Source organism: Limulus polyphemus, unplaced genomic scaffold (genome assembly GCF_000517525.1).
Source record: "Limulus polyphemus unplaced genomic scaffold, Limulus_polyphemus-2.1.2 Scaffold4521, whole genome shotgun sequence".
In the NCBI taxonomy this organism is placed as follows: Eukaryota; Metazoa; Arthropoda; class Merostomata; order Xiphosura; family Limulidae; genus Limulus; species Limulus polyphemus.
Window position 1 is genome coordinate 63828 of NW_013670131.1, and position 18634 is coordinate 82461.

Here is an 18634-nt window from a genome sequence, read left to right on the forward strand (position 1 = left end):
CGATCTAATTTCAAATAAAGCTTTGTTTGATTAAATGCTTTTTTATTTCTCGCATCACAGCTTTTGTTTACTTACTGAATAATTTGCTGAAAAAATACTGATCTATACATTTCAAATCTAGATTTTCACCTTACAACGCCGGGTAATTCAGCTAGTAGAAATATAAATCAGTGGAATCTCACATCACACAACATTGAAACTTATACATACCAGAACTTAGCAGTTTCTCTACCGCAGTAAGCAACACCGCTGTTTCAGGTACACTACAAGGCAGGTATATTGTCTGATCAGCATGACTGCAGAAACCGAACGCATCACATACAGCAACAGTCACTTTTGAGATTCCTAAAGTAAAAATCAATCCTTTTACAAAACATGCATTTGAAAGGATAGGTTAAATATATCGGATTGTTCGTGAACCATATGTGTAAATTCTGAACTCACTGATACCAGTCTCATCACGATAACCATCAAAGTAAATAACATTCACGTGTAACGGAAAACATTTGTGTTTTTGAATATTTATCACCATATTAGTTACTTTTACAAATAAAACTTATTTACTTAACTTAACAAAGGTAGAAACAGCAAGAATTACTGTCAAAGTAATTTCATTAATAATGTTGATAAATGAGTTCAATGACTTTATTAGAGCTAACAATGTTCACACCGAAATAACGAGTATTACACCCAGCAGAACCTAACAACACCCTTCTTCAAAACGTACCAACTAATAAACCCTCCCCAATGACAACTGACAAAAATCATAATACCATAAACAATTAGATTAAAATATACACAATGAGTTAGTTATAATTTAACTAACAACACTCACTTAAAATGTTACAAGTGTTACACTAAACAATCTGTATCAAACGTGATCTATATAAATATAATAGTACTGTCTGTTGTATGTCACTGTAACTATTTCGCAGGGTGTGGATGGATATTCAGCCAAATTAGTATGGAGGTTCATTAAGTCAATGCGAATAATACATACAAATTTTCAATTTTGCATTTTTTATTACTACTTCGCCCACTTTAATAGATCTTCACCAAAATTGCCATGAAAGTGTGTTGGGTCCATGCGGAGATATATGCAAACTTGCGGTTTCACATTTTGTGTTCTCCAGGTTTTATGAGCGTTTTTGCGTTTCTTACAATTAGATATAAGGGAATCAACTTTTCATGTCCTAAGATAACATTTTATTAATCATGAATTTATTTACGTAATTTCCATCCAGGGTGCGGGTACATTCTCTAGTATTCAATATATTAAGTATTAAACCAAGGAATACCTATGTAATATCCTTAAAATATATTATTATAAACTAATAATATCAATAAAAATATAATACACTATTTCTTTATTTTATCCCAAAAATTCCAGTAAAAAAAAACTTTCTTTATTACTCGATATTTTACATCAATGTTTTTTCCTTTTCTTCAGATTGTTTGTATTTTTGTTAACAAACATAACAAAAAAAACTTTCACGGTGGTAAACGAAATAATTTGATCTAAGTAAGTTTATTTTTCTTCCCGATTTGTAAAAAATCCTTACGTGATTCAAAAAAAAAAAGAATATTTTCGAATTCTGCGTAGCTGAATTATGGAAAATTCGTTATTAGAACCAAAACAAATTTTATGAAGTATAAATTCCCAGGCTTGTGTAATTCGAATATCAGATTAGCCGGCTGATCACCAGATGCCCGATTTACAATAATGAACTGAGGGAGAAATTAGCATTATTTTATGCAGTGGTTTTTACTTTGTTATAGATATAATATAGAAATGTGTTATGCTTTAACTGTTATGTGTATTTTATGTACAATAACTCTATATATATATAATATTACATATACACACATTACATAAGGTATTGAGCTCTTATTCTTATTTCGGGTCACTTTGAGATAGAATTACTGTTGAACAACAACAAAAAACAACTAAGATGAACCAGAAAGTAATGAGATTCGTTTTGTTGTTTATCATTTAATTCAAGAATAACTAGACAACTTTTTTGAAAATTGTAAGCTCGTTTATTCTAAACCGATTTGAGACTCGCTTCTTTGAAGAAAATGTTGTTCTTAAAAGTATAATTTTTTCAACGGAGGTTTATACACTTCAACACTTATACTATGCAAACATTAACGCTAACTAAACATGACAGCATGAAGTCTATCAGATTGAGAGTAAATATCCATAATTATTTCATTTTCAAAAACACTATGAATGTTTTATATTGCTTTGTCACTAGGTGCCGTTAATCTGAAACTTTTTTGCATTTAATAAATGCTTTGTTTTTGTCTAAAGAAGCCATCTAACTATAAAACAGTTTTTTTTCTATAAATTTAACTAAATTGCATGAATATTACTAGCTATAACATAAAGAAAAATACAAGCAAGGTGTTAAAGTTAAACATGTACAACACTATTAAGAACGATTTAAAACTTGTTGATATCTGATTTGTTTTTTATCTTTATGTAAATTTTCAACAGTTGTACACTGTAAGCTAAAGATATGAAATTCTGGCTGCAGTTTCAACAAACCACACTTACCACAAGGCAGCTTCACATTTCGGACGATAGCTTTGGAAGAAGGAGTGTCTAAGTACATTTTCCATATTAAAGACTGTGAATAAGCAAACTGATAGGACAATGGATACCTATCTATGTGGGTCCTCCAACCACTGGCATCTAGAGTAACTTCACATGTTAGAGTACAATCAGCTGTTCGGAATACCTAATACACCACATTTTAAGACATTTTAACATATTAGAACACAGTTGGTTATAAATTCAACATAATATATGTAAAAACACAGATATTGACATCGTTAAATACATCATATATAACAGCACTTTAACAGAGGTATAAGTTATTGTTAGAGTCGCCAGCTACATCAGTAATATAAACATTACATACTATGTTACAATACCGCTATAAGTAGCATACGTTGGTTTTTCCTCATAGTTTACAGATTTAGGTGAGAGTTTCACCTATTACGTTATAGATAAATAAAACATATTAAATAAATATTTTACTGTTAGTATTAGCTATTAAGCATTCTAAAACTAAATTAAAAAAGGTATTTCAGTGATAGGCACCAATGCAACATACACAAATACGTTTAGCATAATAATAACAGTCGGGTGTTAGCAGCTATTGGTGTCAAATAATAATACACCATTAGTAATATACCCTCCTCTACTACTTAAGGCACAGCGACAACATATCTTCGACCATAGCAAATGCAAAGTTTTAATTGTTGTGCATAGAAAAGTGACATTTGATTGATGGATTATGCCAGGTTTTCTGGCTTATTTCTAGCAAGAGTATGTTAAAATGAAAGAAACGTGGCGTGTGATGTCAGTTTCGTTCTGTAGATTACTCCACGATAATGATACGCATGTGTGTATAAAAGGTAGTTAAATATTTTAAACAAATGACTGTAATAGAAAATTAATAATTCACCAGATTGTTTGTTTGTAGTTAAGCACAAAGCTATACAATGGGCTACCTGTGCTCTGCCCACCACAGGTATCGAATCCCGGGCCCCCAAGTGGCACAGCGGTATGTCTGCGGACTTACAACGCTAGAAACCGGGTTTTGATACCCGTGGCGGGCAGAGCACAGATAGCCCATTGTGTAGCCTCGTGCATAACTACAAAACAAGTAAACAAAACAATCGAATCCCAGTTTCAAGCGTTGTAAGTCCGCAGACATACCGCTGTGCCACTGTGGGGCAATTTACCCGAGTTTTTAAAATAACTTGAAACCGATGTTTCTAAACTATCTATGTCTTGAAAAATGTTTGACAACTAATAAATGTAATAAAAATGTACTTTAAAAAGTTTTACCAAAACATTTGCACTCGAACGTTCTACAAGTGAACATGCTCAAAATGTTTTGTATTTTCTCTCTGGCTCTCATAATCAGTATCCTATGTTTGTGAAAGCTCTAGGTTGTTTTATTGAAGTTGTAATAAATATGTCAAATCACGGGGAACTGAATGGTGGTAATAAAGTTAAAATAGATATTTGTTTTATAAATTGAATAAATATGTCTATTTGTTGTTTCCTTCAAAATAAGAACACTCAACTTCTTCAGCAGAATGGTTAATTTGTTATTTTTAGCAAAGCCACACTGGGCTATTTGCTTTGTCTATAGCGCAAAATCGAATCACGGATTTTAGCATTGTAAGTACGTAGATTTATCGCTGTCCCACAGAAGGACCAGCAGAATTGGTGCGTTTTTTAAGATACAAGTTACAACAACAAAGTTATCGAATAGGCTAGAAGGTAAAAATACCAGTTGTCGTTATACAAACTGTTAGCATTTCTAAAAATTATAATACAATAGTTTGTGCAAAAGCATTTTTTTATTATGTTGTCTGAGTTTCAAAGGAACCAAAAGATGAATAAAAAACGAGGAAGGATGGGACCTTTTCCTCTACACTGTCCAAGAAATTGTAAACCAGGCACTAGAAGACAGACTAATATTATTTCGAAATATGTAATATGTTCTATATTCCCCAACATAAAACCACATAATTATGCATATAAATCGTTGTCTGTCGATTTACTATGATATTAGAATGATTTGCTTTCATACACAAGTACTAGAAACGTCGTTCAGACGATTGTAGTATTGAAACAAGGTCAATTTCGAGCACTTTGTAAAGGCTCACACGAATATTGTTTCACCATATTACTTCGAACATACATTGAAAAAGTGTATTTCTTGCACCGAAACCATTTCCATATCGTACATGTAATTTTGGATACTATTATATGGATGAATAGAATCTTATATTTAAGATTATTATTTGTAGGTTTCAGGTTATTGTTTGCTATTTCTAAGCATCAGAATAGTTCATATTCGTGTTCTAATAGTATTTTTAATGACAGACATACATAGAACATTCACAAGTATACTGACAATGGTGAAATAACATGACTTTTATCCCACAACAGTTTGTGTCTCTTCCTAACACCCTAGCTCGTGGAAAAGAATTTTACAAAAGCTCAATTGAACATCTTTCAAACAGAAAATGATTTTTGTTCTCATTTTCAGTGAAAATTAAAAATTTCGATTAGAATGTGTTCTTGGGCTACGTTTAAATACGTATGATGGTCGGATGTGTGGAAAATGATGCATTCAAACAACAAATATCGGAAACAATATTCTTACATTAAGAAGTGCTAGGATAACTTTCGATTGTAAAATGCTCCCAAAAATTACGTCATTATTGTGAAGATGATCTTTAGGCATTCTGTTAAAAATTCTATTTTATAATTAATTACCAACATAAATACAATTACAGAGGGGCACTCAGTAGAGCGCATGCCTCCGCCATGCAGCGTTGATCATATTCGGCTCTCAAAAAAATACGGAAATGTATACGTATGTCCGTCGTTATCAGTGGACATCGTTTGTGCAAAAGCATTTTTTTTTTTGCTTATGTTGTCTGACTTTGAAAGGAACCAAAACGTAAATACAAAACGAGGAAGGATGGGTCCTTTCTCTATACACTGTCCAAAAAATTGTAAACGAGGCACGGTGGACATATATGTAGAAAATGTCCACTGAGTTATAGAGCAAAAAATAGTGTGAAAAATAAATCCTCATGTTTGATAGGGATTTTTTTTTCGTGACCTTGCTGTGACCTTGTTTTTAAGAAAGTAAAAAAAAACACTTTTCTGAAATACCTATCAGTAAAATGGAAAGTAGAAATAAATGTTTCAATTATCTTTTAATGTTTGCAAATTCGACTTGAAAGTAGAACGCATTAACAAATCATTTATTTAATATCAAACGAAGACAACTGTAGTAAAATGAAATATTTCACCAGCTTTGTTAATGGCTCGCCTCGAATTATTCTCTAGGTTAACACAATCAGTTGTAATACTAGGTCAGTCTCTGACGAAGATGTCATGGTAAAATAATGGTTATTTTGCTAAAGTGTTCAGGAGTAATTAGTTGTTTAATGTTTAATGCATTATTTTTTATGAAATTAAATTTACTTTGATCTTCTATAATTGCTATTCCATCTTCATTATAGTCAGTTTGAGAAATGTGATTTCACGTATAAAGATGTATCAAGTGATACAAGTAATATTCCAGGAAGTTCTTAGTGTAAAATATGGTCCTATTAGTCATATGTTGATGACGACACTGGGTGTACTTTCTAAACAAAAGACGACATTTGATAAAATGCATAAAATAAAAGCTTTCAAGAAATCATTTTTTTTTCATGTGATATGCAACTTGGCTCTGAAACCTTGAAGTATGTATATCAGAAAACAGAGTAGTCCTTATGAACACATCCAATTAAAACATTCATTTCATAGCTGCAACATCCGAAGCACATTAATTCCGTATAATTAAATTAAATACAATGATGGACCAATTGTGTGAAACGAAAGGTATTGATAGCCAATTTATGATAGAATACAAAATATTAAAACAAAATAGAAAAAACAACAACATTGAATAAAGATTTTTTTTAAAGAAATGAGACAAACCTACAATGGTGAACAGTCATACGAAACCTTTACATCATCAGGTCACTTGTTAACGTCACAGAAGAATCTTTGTATCATCAATCTGATTCCCAAATAATTGTTGGAGTGCACCAGAGGTGTTTGCTATCTCCATTTCTGTTTATTACCAATTATTACCAAAGGTCATCCTGTGTTCAACTTTCACTTTGCTGATGTACTGATGATATGAGAATAACCTGATAGCGGGAATAGACGAAGTAGCAGAACTAACAACAAAACTATAAAATACAGATAGATCATTTGGAATGAAGATAAGTGCAGAGAAAATAGATGGTTATTAAAACAACCAATGTCATAGATATTAAAATAAAGATTGGAGGGGAAGAGCTGGACTGGTGATTTTCAAATACTAGAAACAACAATTACAGAAAATATTAGACCCATTAGTAACCTACAAAACCATAACAGTCACAAAATTAGAATTATCTGGAAGGATAAAAACACCTTTATACAGTCATAAGTGAAATTTATAGCAACAATCCAGTCAACAGTTCTTTATTGATGAAACCATAATTTTTTACAACTGAGACAGAGGAAAACTGCGATACTTTGAATTGAGATGCTAACTCTACAGATGGTTGCTACAGAACCAACAAGTCTGTCAACTTGGAAATAACAGATGTAAATGAAAACCAGAAAACTCTGTTTTCATAAACTCATGCTCCTGTGACATGTTAAAACAATGTGATTAACACCATTATGCAATGGAAGTTGAAGACAAAAGGAAAAAATTGGACAAGGACAAAATAGCAAAATGGACAATAACAACTAGTTGCCGCACAAGAGAAAGACACGTGGAGAGAAACGGTTACTAAGGCGTCTAAAGTAGTCCCTTCACAACATAAGTCAATGAGTGAATTATGATGACAGTTGTTTTCTCCTGGGACTTGGCTTAAAAATAATCACATGAACGATCCTATTATATCTCTATTCTCACATTATATTATCGTCAGATTTGCCTCAAGTATACGCTCACACCAACATATAAAACAAGAAAGATTTTATCCAATCAGGATCCGTTAAATTTAGCTTATTTAATTTGGTTTGTTTTGTTTTAAATTGCGCGCAAAACTACACGAGGGCTATCTACGCTAACCGTTCATAAGTTAGTAGTGATAAACTAGAGGAAAGGCATATAGTCAACTATACCTACCACCAACTCTTTGGTTACTAGGTGACAAACGAATAGTGGGATTGACCATTACTTATAACGCCCCACTTCTGAACAGGCGAACAAGTTCAGTGATAGGGATTCGAACCTGTAATATTCAGATTGGGTTTTAGCCACCATAAGTTGTTTGGAATCAGGTTTTAGTGTACATGCATTTTAAAGTCAAGAAAGCCACATACTACCTAATGGTTTTTATTCTGTTGTGTTTTAGTCAAAGCTACACAATTGGTTATACGTACACTTTCCATCGAAAAGAATCGAACCATAGATTTTAACGTTGTAAGTCCACGATAAATTTTTATTCTCAACTTGATTTTCAGATATATATTTCAAGTTGCACACTGTTTACCTGTTATCAAATTGATATGAAAAATATAATAGGTACACTTTGTCTACAACTAAGCATGTGGTCGACTGTGTGTCAAGGATGACGGTGGACGCTTAGTTCTCTTTCGACTATTAAAAACTATATAAAAGTAAGTTCATTATAAAGACAGGGCACATATGAGGTATCAAGAGAATTGAGAGTTATCATGACAGCCACCTGGTGCTCAAACGACCAAAACACTTAACTGAGAACATTGGTTTCTTCGGAATTTTGCGCAAAGCTACATGAGATCTATCTGCGCTGGCCGTCTCTAATTTAGTAGTGCAAGACTTGAGGGAATGTAACTAGTCATTACCACCCACCGCCAACTCTTGGGCTACTCTTTTACCAACGAATAGTGAGATTGACCCCACATTATAACGCCCTCACGGCTGAAAGGGCGAGCATGTTTAGTGCGACGGGGATTCGAACCCGCGACCCGCTGAGTGGGAGTCGAGCACACTAACCACATGGCCATGCCAATCCACCTAGACTAGATCAAGAACATTCCTACTGTCTCACGAGAGTATAACCTTATGCGAGCAAAAATGATTCATAGTCATTAACAAGTAGAATTAGTACAAATATTACCAAATGTGGACAAGGCAGAGTTCCTAAAGCCAGGACTCTACGGTGACTTTTATTACAAAGTCAGTAATAACTACAAGCATCTTGCTGGTGTGCACCTCTGATTTTTTTAAGGGGTGAAATAGTTGTGCAGCTCTGTAAAAGAGAAAACGTACTCAAAAATAATAGCACTCTGTTGTAGCAAACAACAATATTAACAGTGCAGATATTCGACATCACGTGTAAACTTCAATAAATAATATACAAATGGCGCAACTCCCTACTCTTATATATAGCGCTTACATATATATATATGTATATTAAACAACTCTGAATATATATTTTAATTATTAATGATTACATTAACTACTCATAAATAGTTTTATGTACTAACCTTAAGTTGTCCAGCTACTGGAGGGCCAGCTGTGGTGAACGTGATTACTGGCCAACCATCTAGTGACATGAAATCATTGCTCTTTAATGATAATATGAAGGTTTCAAACGAAAATAAACGATTACGTTTAATTTTCACTGATTTTCCAATGATATTAGTTGCCCAGTTACAGACGCATTGAAATCCTAGAGAAAAATAAAACAATATTATATAATATACTCAAAACAGACCAATTAATTAATATTTTCTAGAATGAATTATTCAAGATGTCATATAACATTAAATCTGTTTTATTATATATTCTTTTCTTCTTTAACTGAACAGTGAGTGATGTTCATTCGTAGCAATATCAAAGATGTATCTAATATTTAACTTTCCGTTTAGAATGAGTTTCATTGTATTGCAACACATGCACATTAAGCACTTCTCATGGCTGAACATCTGGTATTCTTTATTGAAAGTATCTAACGAAGAGAATTGTATTGGCTTCATGATAAAGTGTATTAAACAAAAAATTAAAACTAAAATACATGTAAGGTTAATATACTATAGTTCTATTCTTATGTGTAATCTTTTAATGAAACAAACTAACACCATGCAGGGTACTTAATTACATATGATAAAATCAGTTGTTATTTAAATGTCCGATAATAATTTGTTTCTTGCAAACTAAGCTTCAAATAAATAAAATTCACGGTGTAATACTTTACTGTAGTACATTGCCTAATAATGGAAAACGAATGCCTTACTGATTTTACAAACTGCATGTACTGTACAATTAAAAACCATAATAAATCTGCCTAAAAGTGGTTTTGAGTGACACACAAAAATGCATATATAATCTGATGTATTATATGGAAACCACATGAAAAAACATAACTAACATTGATCTTAAGTAGTGCATAACAAAGTATACAGTTTGTTTACTTGTTGAACTCCGCCATTTGAAAGCTATATGCGCTAACCTTCCCTAATTTAGCAGTGATAGACTAGAGCCACTGATGGGGTCTGTAATTCATATAGTCATAAGAACTTACAAAATTATTATTAAGTACAGTTTTCAAAGAATGAAGTCGTTTTTCTTATGTTTTTTTTTCAGTCTTATGTCTCAATGATTCAAGGCTCTACACAAAACTTTAGTTTTTACAGCTTGATCAAACTAAATCATGGTAGATGCTGGCCAGATTTCCTATATCAGATTTTTAAAATATTGAGCTACATGATTTGATTTGATTTGATTGCCTGGACATGCTGAACAATTCTTGCTACATCATCTCATAAAAAATATCTTCACTGTTTACGATTCAGCCACATTTCGCAGCTTTCACATATGACTCATTTTTCATCTCAGAAAGCGTTTCGCTTGTCCTCTCATTCCTTTTCCGTCTACAAAATAATGCTTTCAGATTCTTCTAAAAGGGCTTGATTCTTTTAAACGATCTCTGGCCGGTTATTCACTGGGTTTAAAACTGGTGTAACAGATTTTTCCGTCTATAGAGGCTATGACACCATTACCAAACTATTAGCCACATCCTTTTTACATTGTTCCCATTATTATTCCTTCAATACCAGGCATCATCGTCGTATTCTTACAGTTTTACAACTTTGGGTCACTTTATATCTCAAATTTTGTGTTAATTACTTACCCTATTTTACATCCTGGTAATCTAGTCTTCTTCAGACATCATTCATGTAGTTGGAATACTTTTAGCTTGTCCAATTGTTAGTGTTCTAAGTTGATACCAGAGATCAGTTTAAGAGTGTTCAAATAATGTTTACACCACCTCACGCAAGGTGGATGCAGTAAGTGACTCATTGAGGAAACACAAAGCCATTTCAGACAAGACTAGAGTAAACCCAATGTTTCTTTGTTTGTTGTTAAGGACAAAGCTACACAATGGATTATCTGTGTTCTTCACACTGCAAAACTAATTTTAGCGTTATAAACACTAAGTCATCAGAGAGGGTCAAAACCTAATTAAACATTAGAAACTGCACTACTAAACACATGAGTAGTACCTTATCAAGTGAAGTTCAACATCATATGATAGACGTAAAAAATATATAATCTTAAAACAGAAATGGGAAAACCACGAAAACTACCATCATTCAATTATCTAATTTTGTTTTAACTACAGTAGGGGTAATGTACGACGATAGTCCATTTTTTCTTTTTCTGCAATGTGTGCATTAAACATCTCCTCAGAAATTTTGACTTTACATAAAAGTAAAACCACAGTTTTATTTATATTTAGAATGTTTGTAAAATAATGAGTTGTAATAAAATTAAAGCTCTTATCCCAAATATGTTTTCTTATTTATATTATTGTGTTCAAATAAATAACACAGGCCTGCGAATTTAAACTTCATAAAATTTGTTTTGGTTTTAATAACGGATTTTCCATAATTCAGTTACGAATTTTTTCTATCACGTAAGGATATTTTACAAATCTGGAATTAAAAAAACTCTTACTCAGATCAAATTATTATTTCGTTTACCACAATGAACATTTTTTATTGTTATGTTTGGTAAAAGAAATACAAACAAACTGAAGAAAAGGGAAGAACATTGATGTAAAACGCATATGCATCCTTATTCATCCTGATTTCTATATGTAAAATCTACGCCCTTTAGTCTGAAAACCACGTGTTGTGGTCTTTCTTTTATATATTGCGTTATGGGTATCGTTTTCGGATTCATCGTACAGGAATTACTGTAGAACATGTAAAAATTTCAAGACAATAAAACCATTTGAAGTTGAAACTAATTTTCAGTAACAAATGATGAACCTTGTTTTAATTGTTGCCTAGTTAAAACCCTTAAAACTATGTAAAATTTTAAGTTGTTCTTGAAAGCTCCCATACAAAGGTCAGAGGTAGCAGTAATTAATAACAAAAGTAAACGTTTTGTAATTTAATTTAATCATTCATTAACCCATTTATCACTCTCTAACGTTAATTTCTCGAGTTTGGATGATAGTTAACTGAAATAGGACTCCAGTTGGATTTTTTTACATTTTCCTACGAGTGCTGTTACACTAATCCATTTCTAAAAATAAATTTCAGTTTTTTTGTAGCTTATTTTTATCATACTTGTATAAGTATTTATGTTTCTGTTTTTAGTGGCAAATATTTTTTATATCACGTGTCTTGATTATAGGTGATATTTTATTTAATATGGGCAGCTTTACTGGTGAAATAATCATGAACTGTTTGTTTTATGTATGTATCAGAAGGAAGAACAATGATATCTAAAACGTTTATACAAGTGTGAACGTACGAGAAAGGGTAGTCAACTAAGAGTTCTGACGTCATATAGCAAGAGTTAACTAGTACGAAAAGAACATCTTGAAAGGATCGAGTATCGAATGTCTGAATAAATGCGTCATCAGTGAATCTTTTACAAATCAAAGTTTTTCACGAAGCTTCTTTCCAGGGGTTGGTGTTCGCCTTATACTTACGAAGCTAGGAATTATCTGGCACCTAGGACAATGTGACAGTTGTAATATTTATTGTCGAATTCAAAGTTATTTACGGATAAACAATGTCTGGCTAGATTAATTACTTACTTAGAACAGGAAGGAACTAAATGAATTTAAAGCCGTTTCTAGAGATTCCAGAACTTTCTGTAGAACACTATGTACCACAGAGAATATTGTTAAGAGCCAATGAACCTTTTTCATTAACTTTCTCAATATTCGGTCAAACAAAAGCAGCCCTAGAATTTACGGTGGGTGTTGTTGACTAGCTATTTTCCTTCTAGTCTATTGGCTCAAAATTAGGGATAGCTATAAGAGATAGCCCATGTGTAGCTTTGCATATTTTAAAACAAACAGCAATTTTTAAGAAAACAAAATGGAATAAAAACATATATCTGATGTAAGATTTCGTTGTTGTTAAGCGCAAAGTACAGAGGTATGGAAATCGAAATTTTAGCGTCGTAAGCCTGCAGACTCATCGTTGAGCCATCGAGGGGTGGGGGGCTTGATGTAAGAAATTATATGACGATTAACTTAATCGGATAGCATTTTGGTAGCCATGACTCTGATAAAAAACAGGATAGCTGGAATTCTTGAGTTTCTGTATTGTTATGAAACGTATTCGAATGGCGATAACTTTTGATGTTATAGTCAACGTAATGGGTTACTGGTAGTTGCCTTAGTCTATCACTACATGTCTCAATAATTTATGGACAGCTTCACAAAAGGATCTTACAGGAAAGAAGTTCTTAAGGTCTCATTCCTAAGAGCGTTTCGTGAAAGGTTTCTTAAGAACCTTCTTAAATTATTTCCTAACTTCACAATAGATAAATAGGTGTTTTAAGATAGAACTAAACAGGCTCGCTGCCTGAAATTGAATAGAATAATCATTTTCATTTTAAGCACATTCACACCAGTTTATTAAAATTGTTTTTGAGCAAAATATTTTAATAACTCGAACGTCATCGCCGTCTGGTGTTCATTACATAACACTTTGTAACCCTCAGGTGTCGACATCCTTTGTCTATCACGCAGCAGTTTCGTAACCACGAGGCGGCGGCATCCTTTGATCTCCTCTCACTTGCCCCCCCCCCCCGAGGTAGCGTCCTTTGGACACAGGGCACTCTCGATAACTACTAATGTTGAAAAGATACATTATCCAAGCTACGAAGCAAGCACAAAATTCATAATAACCTCAAATTAAAAATACAAATATTAAGAACCTTAAATCGGACAACATTTTATAATAAAACCAGTAGAGAAAGGTGGCGCTATAGTTTAACTACTGTTTTCCAGAGGACGCATTGTTAGGCTGCCATGATAGGCGGAAGTCGTCATACCGCGAGAGGGTTTGTTGCTAGGTTCACAAACTGGCACCCAAGGGCGCTTTGGTATGATGAGAGCGCAGATATTTCGCGAGCAAACAACCACCAGAGGGTGATATTAATCTTATAGTAGCAATGAAATATTTAAAACTAATAATTTATTCTAATTTCATAACGTTGTGTTTACAGTTTTACTTTATAAGTAAAACATCAAATACATTTTGAAAAGGCAGATGGTGTTTCTATAGACGGAGGATGATGAGCTCATCGTAAGGTGTCTAAACTTGTCATAAATGTTTAAATGTAATTACATATCTTAAAGATGTAAATATATTACTTATATTTTTATATGTTTGGTATAATAATAAAACGTTTCTTGACAACTTATTTCATTTTATTGTAGTCTTCATTTATAAACTTATTTATATTACAAAGGTGGATGGTGTTACTAGGTGGATTGTGATACTATAATCTATAGACGGATGATATTACTTGGCAAATTGTGTTACTATGGTTAGTGCTGCTAGGGCAGATAGTGTTTCTTTAAATTGAGAAATAAAAAAATAATGAGCTCATCATAGGGTGTTTTAACCTGTGATTACATCATTAATGTCTAGATTTAATTATGTATCGTAAAAATTGCAAGTAAAACAATTATTTAAACGACAGTCTTACTGTTTCACTAGTTTGGCTTTATGGTTTAAATATGTTAATCCTCTAACCATATAATTATGATTTTTATTGTTCTTGACACAATATTTCATTTTACACATGTTAATTTATAGTTTTTTACTTCACAAAGGCGGATGGTCTTACTATGCATATAGTATGTGTTTTACAAATGCGAATTGTGTTACTATACTTTTGTAGGACAGCACACAGATTTCAATTTGTTCCCATGTGTTTATAGTATAAGTATGTGTTTATACTATATGTTTATAGTATACGTTGCGGTTTAAAATGTTCAAAATGTACTATCATGTGATTTTGGTGAGTGTCCTATTTGTTTTGTTTATGGAGATGTGTGTTATTTACACAGCCATTTGATTGGAAATTTTGATGTTCCACAAATATTACAACACTGGGCCCTTGAAATTATACATAACAGACATAATGTGTTTCAAATGAGGATTCATCCTGATGATAGTGAAGACGAGGGATATATTTTATCTGAAGAAAATGATTTTCTTTAAACGAATGAAACTTAAAGGTCCTTTTCAGGACCATCACATCCTTAAAAAGAGAAACCTGTGCTTGCACATATCACCTCTACAGAGGAAAAAGTTTCTCAATTTTTATATTTACAATAAACATCAGCATTAATCTGTTGTCTGATCTTTCAAGATTTATATATCTTCCTTAGCAAGACCAACTATATTGACACTGTTGATGTAAATGAATTTTCAAGTACGTCAAGATACATATCAGATTGTAACTCGTCTATGTTTTAGCAACTTTCTTAAATGTTCACTTGTCTTTTCTCTCAAGTTTATCATAAAAGGTTAAACTAGACGTATAATTATCTAACCTTTGATCTTTAGTCAGGCTTCGAGTGTACTTATTTAAAATATGCTACATTTGAGATGGAACACCACTTGTTACTGACAAAATATATATTATAGTTTGATGTTATTTGTGTACGTGTAAAAGATAGATAATGCATAACATTTTACTGTAACATTGTTTCAAAATCTATGTTAAAATGTCTCATAATAAATTTAGTGTTCATTTACACATAATGTTACACAAATGAAAAATATAAACTCTAACTAAAACAGTAAATCCGAAAAGTCGTAGTTTACGTTTTTGCAGCAGCGTTTCGCGTTCTGTACTTTGGAACGGTGGGTACTCTTGAATAGCTGTCTTCCCTCTGGTCTACCATTCTGTACTTTGGAACGGTGGGTACTCTTGAATAGCTGTCTTCCCTCTGGTCTACCATTCTGTACTTTGGAACGGTGGGTACTCTTGAATAGCTGTCTTCCCTCTGGTCTACCATTCTGTACTGTGGAACGGTGGGTACTCTTGAATAGCTGTCTTCCCTCTGGTCTACCATTTCATAATTAGGTAGGACTATGCACAAATAGTCCTCCATGTAGCTTTGCGTAAAATTTCCGGAACAAATAAATTTCAAGTTGGTTATCAGAGGAACTAGGTGTTCTTATGAAAGAATTATTGAAGTCTTGAGTTTTTATGAGAACAATAAAATCACAAACTATTCCCGATTTACCTACCTGTGATGATACAAAAGTTTCTTTCTTTACAATGAATAGTTAGGTCGGCATAAGCAAGTGTTTTGTTTGAGAAAATTTATATATTTTTTTAATATATTTGGATATTTTGATGAATATTAATTTCCGATTAGAGCAAGTTACCTACTTAGAACAAAACTAAAAATTAACCTGGTAGTGAATATATCAAAGTAAATGTACTTTTATGTTTTTACTTACAAAAGTTAGAATGAATTGGCTCATTTTTTGGTCACCATTGCTGATAACGATATTTTCGACCTATTTGAAAAGTGTAGTCTCTAGTCGCAATGACAGGAGGTGTTTTTTATTGAATCAGTCGTAACTTTACATATGTACACAGTAAACTATTGTTCTAAAGTGTTTTTCTTTATTCTCCTCCATCCAAACTCTTTCAGTTTACCTAATTACTTTTCTATTTTACCCCTCAAGCCGGAGAAACTTACTGCACCTACATTATATCTCATAAAGCAATTCTGTGTTGTCAGACTGAACCATCGCTAGTACACAATAATGTTATTGAAATATAGCAAATTTAGCTTTTCAGAGCTATTTGATTATTTTAACTACTTTTATATTAAAGGTGTTAAGAGTGCTGGCTATACAATATAACAAACCAGTTGAGGATACACGTTTGTGTCTAAAATAAAATGTTAAGTTAGATGCTGTGTTGAAGCTTCTCAGGTAAGATGTAAGGATGTACTGAAATACATGGTGTTTTTGTATTATAGAAGCATGTTTCTTAGGTAAGAGAAAGAAGTGAACATACCCGACATGTAGGCTTACAAATTCAGGCATTCAAAAGGCAGCACATAAAATAAACCATATGATAGAACATAATTATCAATTAATATTCATCTCAAAATAAACTTTTCAATTTCACTCACTTCCCAAAACGATTATGTTTTATTTCTCACCTAATTTGTTTATGCAATTTATTTCCACATAAGGTATTTTTGGATCGATCAAAAAGTTGACAAAAAAACCTAGAGTTGGATCCAATTGTTTACCGCGGATAGTAATATCATCAAATGCAAGGAATGGAACATTCTTGTCACCAACCACTTTGACAGCAACACTCGCAGCAGCTGTTCTACTGCCTTTCTTGACGACTAAAGTGAAGTTATATCTACAAGCAAAAGGAAAAATATTGGAAATATATACAAATGTCACAATCAAGTGGAAATTTGAAAGAAAAAGATAGAGTTTAGGCAAAAAAAGTTTAATTTTGTAAATTTGATTTGAACAAGTAACAAAAACATGTATCAGCTAAAATACTCAAAGTACATTGTTCTTTATTGCTAAAACTCAGCCTTCTTTTGCGTATATGTTCAGGTTATTTATCATTGTACGCTATTTCATCCGCCATACCATTACATTTATAAAATAAAACATAGATACACAGCAGAAATATTTTGTTCAATAATGTGTTTTGTGCGCTAGACAGTTGTTTACAGGAAAGACAATTTGTTCCAAACACTATTATTATCTTTGAATTTGTTTTATCAGTTGTGAAACCTGTTATTGACTAGATATTCATTCACTCAAGAAGCACATATGTTCAACGTTCTATTTGTTTCTATCACCAAACACAACATCCGTTTAACGCCAGGGTTCATCCGTTTTTATCGATAAAACAATTTTAACTAAATACAGACCAAGCTTCATTGGCGGGGACTTCGGTGAATACTGCACTCAACCTCTACATTAATGACCCCAACAAGTTAATGCAAATCCCCAGCACATTTTTTGCTTCTCTCTTAGAATTTACAACGACTAAAACCAACTTCATTTTCAACAACGAACATTTCCTTCAAATAGATGGTTTAAGTATGGACACTCCTGTTTCGCCCGTTCTTGCCAATATATTCATGACCCAGATCGAAACACAAGCCATACATTCTGCGCTTCATCCCCCACTGTACTGGTACAGATATGTCGATGGCACTTTTGCTGGTTTCACCTCTACAGAACACACACTAACTTTCTTTAAACACATAAATTCCATTCACCCCAACATCAAATTTACCATAGAACACGAAAACAATAAACAGTTATCCTTTCTTAACCTCAAAATTACTAGATCTGACACTTAGTTTAAAACAAAAATTCACCGCAAAAACACACACACTGGTCTCTACATCCCCTGGAATTCCGCTCATGACACCACACAAAAATTCAATACACTTAAAAACCTCATAAACACAGCCACAAGACTCTGTTCAACGGACTACATAAATGAAGAAATTAACCACATAAAGCATTCCTTTATTCACACCAATACATTTCCACCAGCTAGAGTTGAAAACCTCTCCAACATTAGCCACAATAAAACTCAACTCACGAACAAAATTGACACTAACAAACCCAACAACAGTACATTACACTGTAGTTTACCTTTTGTTCCTGAAACCAGCTCAAGAATTATCCACACTTGGACTAAACTAACCATTAAACACAATATTCCTGTCAACGTCAAATTCTCACAAAAACCCGGTCCCTAAATTAAAATCGTTA

The 18634-nt window shown here is 32.7% G+C and overlaps 1 protein-coding gene across 1 annotated transcript in view; it reads right to left on the bottom strand.

Annotated features, from left to right (window-relative positions):
* The window catches only part of LOC111088826, a 34938-nt gene that overhangs the window by 13099 nt on the left and 3205 nt on the right, over positions 1–18634 (bottom strand). The window contains exons 3-6 of the mRNA XM_022399904.1: positions 17128–17246; positions 9068–9252; positions 2561–2744; positions 211–345 (exon numbers count right to left, since the gene is read on the bottom strand). Of these exons, the coding sequence (XP_022255612.1) occupies positions 211–345; positions 2561–2744; positions 9068–9252; positions 17128–17246 (623 nt within the window). The remainder of the gene's footprint in view (positions 1–210; positions 346–2560; positions 2745–9067; positions 9253–17127; positions 17247–18634) is intronic.